Genomic DNA, 13207 nt, shown 5'->3' on the forward strand with positions numbered 1-13207 from the left:
TATTTTCAGTAATTGTGTGTAAAAGAAAAGGTGTAATTAAATGTTCTAGGAATAGAACTTTATTAGGGGTAAAGAAGTTGAATGAATCCTTATTCATGTATATAGAACTGGATCCGTACCTTCTTTACTTCCACTTATATGGTAACCAAATTCTATGAACCTCAAATCAGGACACATTTTATACACGGAGAGACACATGGCTGACAATGTGACAGGATGTTTAAAATTTGCAAAATTTTAGAAAATCTGAGATAGATGAAACCATTGCCTGATAGATGGACGACAGAGTACAGAACACTGTTTTTACCCTGTTCAATTGAATATTCAGTTATTGCTAATTTCTATGAAAAGCTTAGCTTGATTAATATCAGGGGAAAAACATTGCTGTTTTGGCAATATAACTGCACACAAACTCTGTCTGCAGGCCTGCCATTTGACATACTTAGTATCTTTAAACATAAAACATTAAAAATCAAACCCCTAAAGATATCTACTCATTAGGTTGTTTAGTAGTCTTGAACATCATAATTCAGGTCAGGGATTGGACAGTAAAAGGCTTAAAAAATGTAGCTGTTGAGAGCAAGAGAGCAACTGTTATTCAGTAACTCTGAAAAAACTCTCTCTTCTTTTGGCAGAAATTGCCCTTTGGCAACTTGAGGTATCCTTCTTTTTTCCTCCTCAAAGCCTCACAAATGGTAGCGTTGCGTTGAATGGATGTCTCTAGTACCTACAACCAGGAAAAGAATGTGTTTCTCTGAACAATAGTGAAAAGTCCTTAGAAAGCTGGGTTAGGAAAGACTTGGACAGATCTCTTTTCTTACACTGCAAAAAGCCTTTAGTGTGTCATCATATCTTGAAGTGGGATAAGCTTGTAGCAAATTCAGTCTCATTGCAGGAGTTACAAATTGGTTATAAAGCAGAAAACAGAAAAAAGCACTACATCTGGTCACAGTAATCATTTGCCATTTGTTTAGATACTCTAAGCATTAATTAATACCCTTAAACAGAGCTGAGGAAACTGGTCTTTAGTTGGTTTATGTTAAGAAGAATGATACTTCTCTTTTCGTGACATATTCATGAATAGGTATTCACTTTGGTATATTTGTGGTATCTCAAGGAGTGCAATGATACTTGTTCCATTTCACCAAGCAGAAAGTGAATTTGTAGTGAACTCTCTCACAGCTGAGGATTTGATTTGACATTCAGGTAGATGGTATCTTAGGCCATTTTATATGTAAAGGTTCCCTGTGATCTCACCTGTGCCTAACACATGTCCTCATTGCCTGCTATTTCCTCCTTTGCATTTTAATTACAAATGGCTGGGAACTACCTGGTTCCCAGGCAGCCTGAGCATATTTCCTTATTCACATTTGTCCCTTCTGTGTTATAAAATTTTCACTCCTCTATCTAGCTACCTCCTACTGATACTTCAAGACTGAGCTAATGCCATCTTCTCCAGGAGGCCATTCCTAACCAACTGGTCTCGGCAAAGCTGGCATTCTATGCTACTCCATAGCTCTCCACGTGATCTTTCTGTCCATCTTTCTGTCACGCTAATGTATCTGTCTCCTCTAAGGGACTGTAATATACAGGAGTTCCCTTTATCTGCAGTTTCATTTTCCATAGTTTCAGTTAACTGCAGTCAACTGTGTTCAGAAAATATTAAGTGGAAAATTCCATAAATAAACAATTCATACATTTTAAATTGTGTGCCCTTATGAGTAGTGTAAACAAATCTCATGCTATTCAGCTCCATCCTGCCCAGGATGTGAGTCATTCCTTTGTCCAGCTTATCCATGGTACATTTGCTACCTATCTACTAGTCACTTAGGAGCCATCTTGGTTATCAGATTCGCTGTCTCAGCGTTGCTTTGCTGTGTTCAAGTAATCCTGATTTTACTTAATAATACTTTACTCATAATCATTATTAGTATTATTGTTAATTTCTTACTGTGCCTAATTTATAAAATCAACTTTATCATAGGTACGATGTATAGGAAAGAACATACTATATATAAGGTTCATTATAATCTGTGGTTTCAGGCACCCACTGGGAGTCCTGGAATGTATCCCTAGAAGATAAGAGAGGACTCGTGTGCTTGGGAATATGACCACTATGTTTTGAATCCTCAGTGCACTCTGTTGCTCCAGTACCTTATATGATTAATTAGCTAATTACTCACTGGAGTACATTGGTTAATATAAAACCTTTTCTGCCTCTGGGACTCACAGTTTATTAAGAAAAATATACAAATACATATACGATTCTAAGTCAACACAACAGCATAAAACAGAGTGGCACACCTTAGACTTGGGATCAGGTCAAGTATTTGGGTAAATAAAATTTGAAACCTGAAGAATGAGTAGGAGTTACTTCGGCAAAGCTTTGGGGTAGGTGGAGCATTCCGAACGAAGAAAGAGCACTGATGCACATACTTTGTGTGTGTTCCTGTATTATGCTTTTAAAAATGCCCACAGTACTTTAGTGAGGAATAATTTACATATAATAAGATGTGCCAATCTTCAGGGTACTGCTTGAAATGTTAGCACATGTATATACTTATATAACCTCCACCCAAATCAAGATAGAGAACATTTTTATCTTTTCACCAATTTTTCTCGTGCTCCTATTATAGGCAATTCCCACCCCAGGAGGTAACTACTTTTTGGTTTCTATCACTCAAGGCGATGCATTTAAAGACATGAAAAATGTTCAGAGTCAAATTTAGGGAGCAAGGTTGATAGAAGAGAGAGAGAGGGAGGAGCATGCAGAGGTGGGTAGGTAACAGATTATGGAGAGACTTGAGCACCTAGTTCAAGATTTGGGCTTTTGGCCTATGGGAAAAAGTAGCTGTTGAAAATCTGAGCATGAGGATGACATGATTGGATTAATATATTAACAGCTGTACTAATTGAAGGACATTGAGACTGGAAATAAAGGAACCAGTTAGGAAGCTAGTACAATATTCCAGGGGAGAGATAATGATGGCATGAGCAAAGGAATAGCATGTAGATAGAGAAAAATCAGTAGATTTAAGACATACTTCATAGGTACTCACCAACATTTATTAAAATAAACTGTATTATTTTAGAAAAAACTATCATTTAAAAATTATCTTTGCATTTAAATAGTTAATGTTGCTGAAGGCTATGGAGATAGCCCCTTAATTTTAAATGGTGTTTATTATTTGCTAGGTTGGCAAAGTATACTTCATAATTAATTCATTATTTTTCCACCAACAAAGGAAATACTGTGTAGAATTTCCTATAACACCTAGCCTTTTGGTTTTTGGCCATGAAAAAGATTTTTCATCTTTCTTTATAGGTAATTTTAATGAGTTTAAACTTATTAAAAAACATAGATGTTTCCATATTGCTTATTCACATTCCCCAAATATGACTTGCTTTGCTAGAAATAAACCCCAGTGTGTATATAGAATAAACACTCTAAAGAGATAATGCTATTGAACATTTCTACTGTTAGATTAGGACTGAATTATTTAAGCAAATTAATTCTATGCTAAAAACCTTGAATGAAATTTACATACTGCTTAGGTGAACATACCATCATTCACCAAACATATGTGTTATTTTGTTTGGTTTTCCTCTTTTGAACAATCAAGGTCATTTCCCCATTGAAAAGCCGAATCAGTTTTTGTTTGTTTCTACATGTTGAAAGCTTGATACTTGTTTCAGGTTCTTTATCTAATTGGTATACCAGGGTGATAAAAAATGGTAAAGTCACTCTCTTAGTTTTCTAGGGCTGTTGTAACGAAGTACCACAAACAATGTGATTTGAGACAACGGAAACTTGTGTCCTGGGTGATTTAAAAGAAAGCAATTTATTGCTCACAGTTCTGGATGCCAGAAGTTCAAACTCCAGGCAGGGCCATGCTCCCTCTGAAAGTCTGGGAAGAATCCTTTCTTGTCTCCTCCTAGCTTCCAGTGGTTTGCCAGCCACCTTGGGTGTGGCTGGGCTTGTAGATGCATCATTCCAATGCTGTGCCTTCACATGGTCTCTCCCTGTGTGTCTGTCTCTTCACTGGATGTTTATTTTATAAGGACACCAGTCATACTGAATTACGGGTTCAGTAATTACCCGAGTATTACCTCATCTTACCTAATTTAATCTGCAACAACCTTTTCCCAAATAAAGCCTAAGGTACTGAGGGTTAGGGCTGCAGCATGTCTCTTTTGGGGGGGACATAATTCAACCCATAGCAGTTACCAGAACTGAGGAATGTAAAATAATCTGCCTCTAGGGAATCACCTAGCAGCCACTCTCCCCATTTCCTTTATACATTTTCTACATTACAAGTAGAAAAATAACTAACTAGAGATATGAAGACCGTGTGTGTGTGCTCACTTCTATAGACAGGGGCTAGATCCCATCACAGATAACCCACGGAGTCATGGAGAACCATGCAAGTTGTGTTTTACATTTCCATGTTTAGGTCATTTTTTTTTTTTTTTAAACTGAGGCATGCGTAGTCATTGGCAAAATTTTCTTATAGTGAGCTGTGCATTTTTGTTCATAATATCAACACTATTTTTCATTCCCTTTCTCTCTAGTGTGATTTAATTTAGGCAAAATAAAATTGAATTCTGATGGATGGCTTTTATTTATACAACCCGTAAGATGGGTTACCAAATACCAAAGTGCTTGACAATTGGGTTTCGGGTGGATTTCAACAGTTTTCTCCTTATACTTGGGAAAATGCATCATTTGTAGTGATTTTCACTACTCTTGACAAGTGATCTGAATAATCCAGTTGCTCTCGTTCTGAATTTCCTCAGTAACCTGATTTGTTTCCACTCAATTCTCTGGTCATTTGGCAATACTTGATCAACACTTAATGTACGTCCACTGGACACCAAGCACAAGGAAACAGAGGTGAATTGTAATCTCTACACTCAAAGATCTCTCCTTAAGTAACTAAATAAAAGGCTATTTTTCTTGTCTACTTAATAGCTGGCACATTGGATTATGGTGTATCAAATATAAAAATGAGTTACACAGACAAAGGAGATGAATAAATATATCAGTGGGATGTTAATGGTATTTATGATTCTTTCTGCTTTTCTGACTTATGTTTATTTTTTATATATTTTTATTTCAGCTGAAAGAGACATCAGTGTCTATTGTGGGGTGCAGGCCATTACGATGAAGATTAATTTTTGCACGGTACTTTTCTCGGGTTATTCGGAAACAGATCTGGCACTGAATGGAAGGCATGGGGACTCCCACTGCAGAGGGTTCATCAATAACAACACCTTTCCAGCGGTGGTCATTTTTATCATCAATCTCAGCACCTTGGAGGGCTGTGGAAACAACTTGGTGGTAAGATTAGTGTGATATTTTGTGCTAGGTCTGGGGTCATAAATAAAAAATCTCCCCATTTCATGAAAGAATAAGAAGCCCAATCTGTCTCTTAAGAAAAAAAAATAATAATAAAATTGAACAAATCACTTTCCTTTGCCTGTTTGAGGCATGCACTCCCAAATACACAATTCTATCTTCCAGTAATGGTTATGTTTATAGCAGTGTGGCAGTCAAAGGGCCTGAGGTCAGCTGTGCCCCTCTAAGCAGCATTTTTTTGTGTGAGTGACACTGATGGATCTGTCTCTACAGTTTAGCATTAGCCATATTCCTCAGGCTTTAGAAGAAAATGTCTGACCATTCAAACAATGTTTATTCCAGTGAGTCTGGCGGTGAACCACTTGGCCTGTTGTTTCAGTGACCTCATTTGGAAAGAAAGATGAAAGACAGAATGGGAAGCTTGTAATCTTCTTTCATGCTTACCATTGAATGATCGATACGAGTGCCTTGTAAAAAGGGGCTGTCAGTATTTCTGGTATAATATTCTTAAGTGTGTGGGACTGTCCTTTGAATTTCAAAATGTTTATCATATCCAGTCTTACCATGAAATCCCAGTAGCACACTCTCTGTAGTCATTGTGAAAATTGAAACATCTCTTCAAACATTTCCACCCTGAATTAGAAATACTAGTTTGTAGCATTCATTTATTTATTAATGCATTGAACACCAAAAATAGAGTTGAATAAGGAATTGACTCTCCAGTGAATTAAAATTAATAGAATTGAATATATTGTGATTTGACGGGAGTATTAGTTAAATAGTTACACTGAAATTCACTTAGTACTATTTTTTATTTTGCTTATTTAAATATAATCTTATTGGTGAATTTGCAAATATAAAAAAGGAAGCACAATAAACATGATCACTTAGCCCAGGGAAGGAGATATTGACTTTTACTCTTCGCAGGTTATTATTTTGTATTAAGGAGAAAGGATTGATTATTCCAAGGCCAGGGTTTCTAAGACTTGGTGGGAGACGGAAGACAGAGAAAATAGATTTCTTTGAATCTTCTTCTTTATCTTTTCCCAGAGGGCAGTTAGAATATTGTGCCCATGACCATTTCCAAGCCTGCAGCCTGAGTATTGTTGACTCTTTTTATTAAAAACGTTTATTCAACTGAGTTGTGTGCAGAGAGGTTATGAAGTGGGCCTAAGGGGGAGTGATGCAGGTCGATTATTACAAGTTCCTGTTCTGTGTGGAAGGAAAGAGCCTATCTGGAGATGAGCAGCATTTCCCCATCTCCCACCATGCCCTGAAGGCTTTCCTTCCCTTTCTTGTCTGAATGTGTCACCTTGCCCTGCTGCCTAGAAAACGATTCAGGAGAAACGCCAGGAAAAGTGTGCAATGTGTGTGCTGTTTACCTTTTTAAAAAGCTGAATAAGTCTGCTATAAAAATTGCTAGGCTGGGCATGGTGGCTAACACCTGTAATCCCAGCACTTTGGGGGACCGAGGTGGGCAGGTCGCCTGAGGTCAGGAGTTTGGGACTAGTCTGGCCAGCATGGTGAAACCCCACCTCTGCTAAAAATATAAAAATTAGCTGGGCCTGGTGATGTGTGCCTCTAATCCCAGCTACTTGGGAGGCTGAGGCAGGAGAATCACTTGAACTCAAGAGGTGGAGGTTGCAGTGAGCTGAGACTGCATGACTGCACTCCAGCCTGGGTAACAGAGTGAGATTTTGTCTCAGAAAAAAAAAATTGCTATATATATATATATATATATATATATATATATATGTATATATGTATATATGTATATATATGTATGTATTTTATTTTCATAGACAGAATTGGTGTGTTTAGTTATCAAATCAAGCAAATAGTGGGATGAGGGGAAGATTTGCTTATCTTTTATTTTTGCCTTAAGTGCTATCAGCTTTGGCAACTGCTCTAAGATCGTTCCTGCATGGGAAAAAAATTAGGTAGGCTACTAAGTCTCTGGATTGGAATAATGATGCTTTCATTCATAAAGATTCCTATCCCATTTATAAATTAACTAGATAATTGCCACAGCTTTACCCATGTGCTGTTAGGTTCATACGTAAAGTTTACTCTATTGTTGAAAATTATCACAGATCTTAGTAATAAAGTAGTATCTACTAAAATATTTATTGGGTGCCCTCTTGTATTGGACAAGGTCGAAGAACTCTCTGGTATTATGAAGGTCAAAAAATTATTGATTATTCCTAAAATGGTGGATCTTAAATTTTAGTAAGACTGGAGAATTCAACGAAGGCCAAGCAGACCCAAGAAAATACACATGGACAACATTTTTACATAACTTCTGAAAGTTCATGAACCCCCAAAACCCACCTATAAACTATTGTCCTAGAAGTAGATAAGTATCCTTATGAACTAGACAGGAAGACCCTGAGAAGATCAGTCCTCAGAAAATTTACGACCTTCATTCATTTATTTGAAAATCCTTTGTGGGTCCCAAGATGCTGGTCACTGTGCTATGCTGACTTTGCAAAGGTGGACAAGATGGTCCCTGCCCACAAAGAGTGTTGGTGATGGCTGAGGGAACTGCCCAGCGAGCAGGCTGCTCTTGCTCTGCCTACAAATATGATGGAGATCAACACTGCATATGGGGAGTCAGGGAAATTTCCTAGGGAAGGTGAGATCCTGGGGAGGAGTAGGATACATCACGGGAAAGTAGGGAGAGTGACAGCATTATTTTCAAGAGTTGGAGCCTGGAGATATGAAGCTAACAGGGAAAAAGGTTCAGATTAACAGGGTTTTTTTTTTTTTTTTTTTTTTTTTTTTTTTTTTTTTTTTTTCCAGCCATGCCAGAGAATTTTGGCTTCATCCATGAGTGTTTTCAGATTACTTGTTGTAACCGTCTGAACCTATAATCTCCTTTCTTTTTATAAAGTATGAGTAAAGTGTTTTGGTAAATATGAAGTTTCATTTACTTACAGGCCACTTACAAATCGCATTTCTCACTTATAAACTTGCAATTTCAAAACCTTCTCATTTTATAGTTGATCTTGCTTAATGTTTTATTTTGCATATGAGGTGCCTAGACGTATATATAGCCATTTAATCATTAAACTAATCTAACATTCTAACAGGTATCCACAATTCCTGGAGTCAGTGCTTATGGAAATGCAACTTCAGTGCAAATAGGAAATATTTCAGGATATATTGATACTCCAGACCCACCAACAATCATCAGCTATCTACCTGGGCTTCTTTACAAATTTAGTTGTAGTTATCCATTGGAATACCTGGTTAATAATACCCAGCTTGCTTCGTAAGTTTGCATTTTATTCTTGCTTTCTCATATGGCATTCTTGCTTCAGTCGTTTCATATCTTTCAGGGACTTAGAAAGATAGCAGGATTTATTGAAAATAGTTAAGTTCAGACAATGTAATGGGAAGCATATCGTGACTAATAAATTTATCTCTATCTGTTTATCTATCATTATCTATGTATCTATCTATCTACCTATCTCTAATTGTTATGATCCATAACAGACCCAAACCGTTTTTTCCCCCAAATTAAGCTGACTCAAACTAGCCAGTTGTCTGCCTTGGATTCTCTTCACTCCCTTTGCCCAAGAGCCTTGGGTGTTTCATGGCCCTGAAGGCCCTGTGGTGTCTCCAGTGTGTATGACATTTGGTAACTACATTGCTGAATTTTGGTTGGCTTCTGTCTCGGCCATATGCTTTCACTGCTGGGCTCTTCTACCCCAGATTCTGGGATCTCCATCCCTCTGTTGAGCTGTCACCTGCATGGGTGCTCATGATTCTCCCAGAAACATGGCATGGCATATAGTCAAGGAGCTCCAAATATGGACTGAGGGTGTAGCCTTTTGTTTATCTTCATATATTCATTATTTCCAAAGCACATACTCCCAGAGAGGGCTATGTCCATATTCCAATATAATCACGTGGATTTGTTGAATATTTTTGACAAAATGGGATGATTAAGTGAATGCTTTCTCCAATTTTAGGATTTGCTATTATGAAGTCTTAGTTATTGCTTAATCTTAGTTATGAGGAAATGTGGAGGCCACATTCTACTTCCATGAAAAAATATTCATAGCTGGTTTTAATAGCACAGTGATGATAAGTACCTTGGACAGAAGCAAGACTTTGATGTGGAAAATGAGAAAGGAAAGGCTTTGAGTCAAAAGAATATGGGTGTACAGGGAAGCGTCTCTCACTCTGCCCCCTACTCCCCACACTGAACACATTCCTGAGCTTCAATTCCATGGAAATTCACTGGTTATTCAGTTTATCACTTACCTATTTACCATCCAATGTTCTAGCAATGAACAAAGTAAAACAAATTCCCTGATCTCATGAAACTTCTATTGCAATGGAATTGATGAAAGTGTATTTGCATCAGATTCAAGCCCTTATTTGCCAAATCTCTTAAAACTAATGCAAAACACACAAAAAAGATTGCTTTAAAAATAAAATGATCATGAAGAATAGCTTGTCTTTACTTGTTCCCTCTTGCTTTTTTATTATTTTCTCTGTTCAGAGATTTAAACAGTATAGCAAATTCAAGCATAATTAACAGTATGTCAGAATTATTCGGGAGTTTTAGTGCTTTAAATCTAACATCCAGGTATCACTTTTACTTTAAAATCTCATGAGTGCTTTCCTTTTTCTAAATGTGTTTTAGGTCCTCAGCTGCTATTTCTGTGAGAGAGAACAATGGCACATTTGTCAGCACTTTGAACCTGCTCCTTTATAACGTAAGTTGATGGGTGAAGGATGTTATTTTCTCTTTCACTGTTGTGAGGAGTCATTTATGTGAATGGCTTTTTACATAAAAATCTACTGAAAGCCACATTAACCCTGTTATGCCTTGGTAACATTTATCTATTTTTGCTACCATTTTCATATATCTTAGTGATAAAGGTATAATAACATCTCCATTAAATTTTCTAAAAGTTGATAAATGATTTAAATTTTATATCATAAGTGTGATTTTAAATAATTACTTCAAATGTCTATCTACATTTACAGGTATTTATTTGTTTATTTAGGTAGGGGTGTGTGAGTAGCTACAGTTAGCTTCAAGATTTAGGAAATTATTTTTTATGTGTGATGCAAAGATTTTAACAGTACAAACGGTGTTTGCCTTGGCGGCATCCTTGGTGATGAATGTGTTAATATTTTCGATATGGGTTTTGGCTGATGACAATTCTATCACATCTGAAATAATTTGGATTGACTACACAGCATTATCTAAATTTTTGTCATGTAAATATCGACAGTGGCAGCAAAACGTGAAAAATACATGGATTCTATTTATAACTCTAACATTAATCCCCTAAATGATATTTTCATGTTGATTAAAAATTTTTATTCATACATTTTAAATGCCTGATTTAAATATCAATTTTTCAATCTATCAACCAACATTTTTGTAAATTATGAATCGGATTTTTACATTATTATTCATGTCATCATGGCACCGAGTTATAATTCATGCAACTGATTTAAAAGTCAGTGCTTTATACTTTGAATATAATGAGCTATAAATATTGTAGTAGGACATTTTCCAAAGGCATTTAAAAAAATCATGTTTATAAGTTTGTAGTCTGACACCACAGAGTTCTAAACAACAAATTAAAATGTGTTAGAATCAAGATTGCCTTTCTGTCGTTTCTGAACTTCCTTCTGCAAAGAGAAGCTGTCGGCTGGGCGCGGTGGCTCATGCCTGTAATCCCAGCACTATGGGAGGCTGAGGCAGGCGAATCACGAGGTCAGGGGATCAAGACCATCCTGGCTAACACGGTCAGACACCATCTCTATTAAAAATACAAAAAAATTACCCGGGCATGGTGGCGGGGGCCTGTAGTCCCGACTACTTGGGAGGCTGAGGCAGGAAAATGGCGCGAACCCGGGAGGCGGAGCTTGCAGTGAGCCGAGATCGCGCCACCGCACTCCAGCCTGGGCGACAGAGCAAGACTCAGTCTCAAAAAAAAAAAAAAAAAAAAAAAGAGAGAGAGAGAGAGAAAGGGAGAAGCTGCCAAGATACTTGATTCTACAATACTCACGTGTACCAATATTCATTTTTGATATGGCTAGATATTTATTATTGTTAACAATATGTATATAACTTTAAACTGGAAAATTTCTGTCTGTTAATTGATATGCATAATCTCTCTGAGGTAGAGTTGAGATCACTAGTTGGATTTTTTGTTTTTTTTTTTTTTTTACTAGTTGGATTTAATATTATTTGTTATAATCGAGTGAGACAAAGATGAGAATTCCTGATCCTAAGAAAGTGAAAAATATATCCATATGACATTTAATGATACTATTACTTTCTATGAAATTAAACTATTCTCTCACTGATATAGCAGAAAATCAAAATTTAGAAGTGTGGATTTCAGGAAAGCTTTGTTATTAAGGTCTTTATTTTATCACTAGAGATGGTACTGTAGTTCTGTTGCTAACAAGGTATAATCCTACAAAGAATCTCTGAAGTTAAAATCCTTAAAAAGCCTATAATCAGATGATAACCTTAATATTTTAATTATATGGTAACCAATTCTTTGTATTAGACTGCAAGTGAAATAGATGGTGCCAAAATACTTCTCATTTTAAATCAGTTATAGAGCAGTTTTAGTTTGACAGAAAAGTTGATTATAAAGTACAGAGTTCCCAAACATACCCCCTCCCCTTGCACACATTTTTTTCCTATTATTTACATCTTGTGTTAGTGTGATACATTTGTTAAAATTAATAAACCAATATGGATACATTATTAACCAAAGTTCATAGTTGACATTTATTTTATGTTTAGGTTACTCTTCCTCTTGTACATTCTATGGGTTTTGATAAATATAAAGTGGCATTTGCTCATCATTGCTGTATAATACAGAAGAGTTTCAATGCCTCAACCTAAAAATTTTTTAACACAGTGTCATAGTATTTTGCCATGTTACAGGATATCTAAAAAGTAGTAAGTTACACTAGAAAAAATTTTGATACACTTTCATTAGTTGATCCAAAATCATCCTTATTATTTGTTTGAAATATTAACATGTAGCTAGCCAGGTGTCATTTTATTGTAGCATTCCAAATAAAATATTATAATCTTCGAAGCCATTAATTCCTGTTTCACAAGGAAAGTTTTTTATTTCTAACCCTTGAGGATGATGACATTTTATATTACATCCCTACTACTTTCATTTTCTGATTTGTTGTTTGGAGAGGAAAAGTTGTACTCAGTTCGATGTAGCACAATAGTTTATTTTTGTGTGTTCTGGGATACAGTAAGTATACTGAGGGGAAATTATATTTAAAAAACCAATGACATCAACTACGTGATTTTCATGTATGAAGATTACTAATTGAACTGTGGCATTATTTTGTGCAATATAAATATGTCAGTTTTGTTCATTGTGGAAATGGAAAGTAAGGATGCTTTTGTGTGTTGGAATTCTACTTCAATGTTAGAGTCTTCTGAGAGGGTGGAGAGTCAGCAAATATTACATAAGGTTATTATAATTATGAACATTTTTTAAATGCTGGAGAAAAATTAAAATGGATATAATTGATTTTAGGGACAATATATTACTAATGAATAAAAGTCACCATACAAATTAAAGTCGGAAAATTACCTCTTAGAAGCAATTTCAGTAGGAAAAAATTGATGATTCATAATTAAACCACAGCTGGATCATATGTCATTTGCCATATGACTCAGCAATATAATGTTGTAAAGAAAGTAAGCATTCTTCTGGACAATATTGATTCAAATATAAGATGAAAGGGCTGTATAGTTAGTGAAGTGTAGGTTACTTGGAGAAGTTGGAAAAGAGAGCCTGAAAGATAATTACATAAAAATACTACCTA

At 36.0% G+C, this 13207-nt stretch overlaps 1 protein-coding gene across 1 annotated transcript in view; it reads left to right on the plus strand.

The window, feature by feature from the left end:
* Nucleotides 1-13207, plus strand: part of ZPLD1 (zona pellucida like domain containing 1) — a 42029-nt gene that overhangs the window by 12447 nt on the left and 16375 nt on the right. The window contains exons 3-5 of the mRNA XM_073009609.1: nt 5121-5341; nt 8452-8633; nt 10017-10089. Of these exons, the coding sequence (XP_072865710.1) occupies nt 5121-5341; nt 8452-8633; nt 10017-10089 (476 nt within the window). The remainder of the gene's footprint in view (nt 1-5120; nt 5342-8451; nt 8634-10016; nt 10090-13207) is intronic.

This window comes from Chlorocebus sabaeus, chromosome 22, assembly GCF_047675955.1.
Source record: "Chlorocebus sabaeus isolate Y175 chromosome 22, mChlSab1.0.hap1, whole genome shotgun sequence".
NCBI lineage: Eukaryota > Metazoa > Chordata > Mammalia > Primates > Cercopithecidae > Chlorocebus > Chlorocebus sabaeus.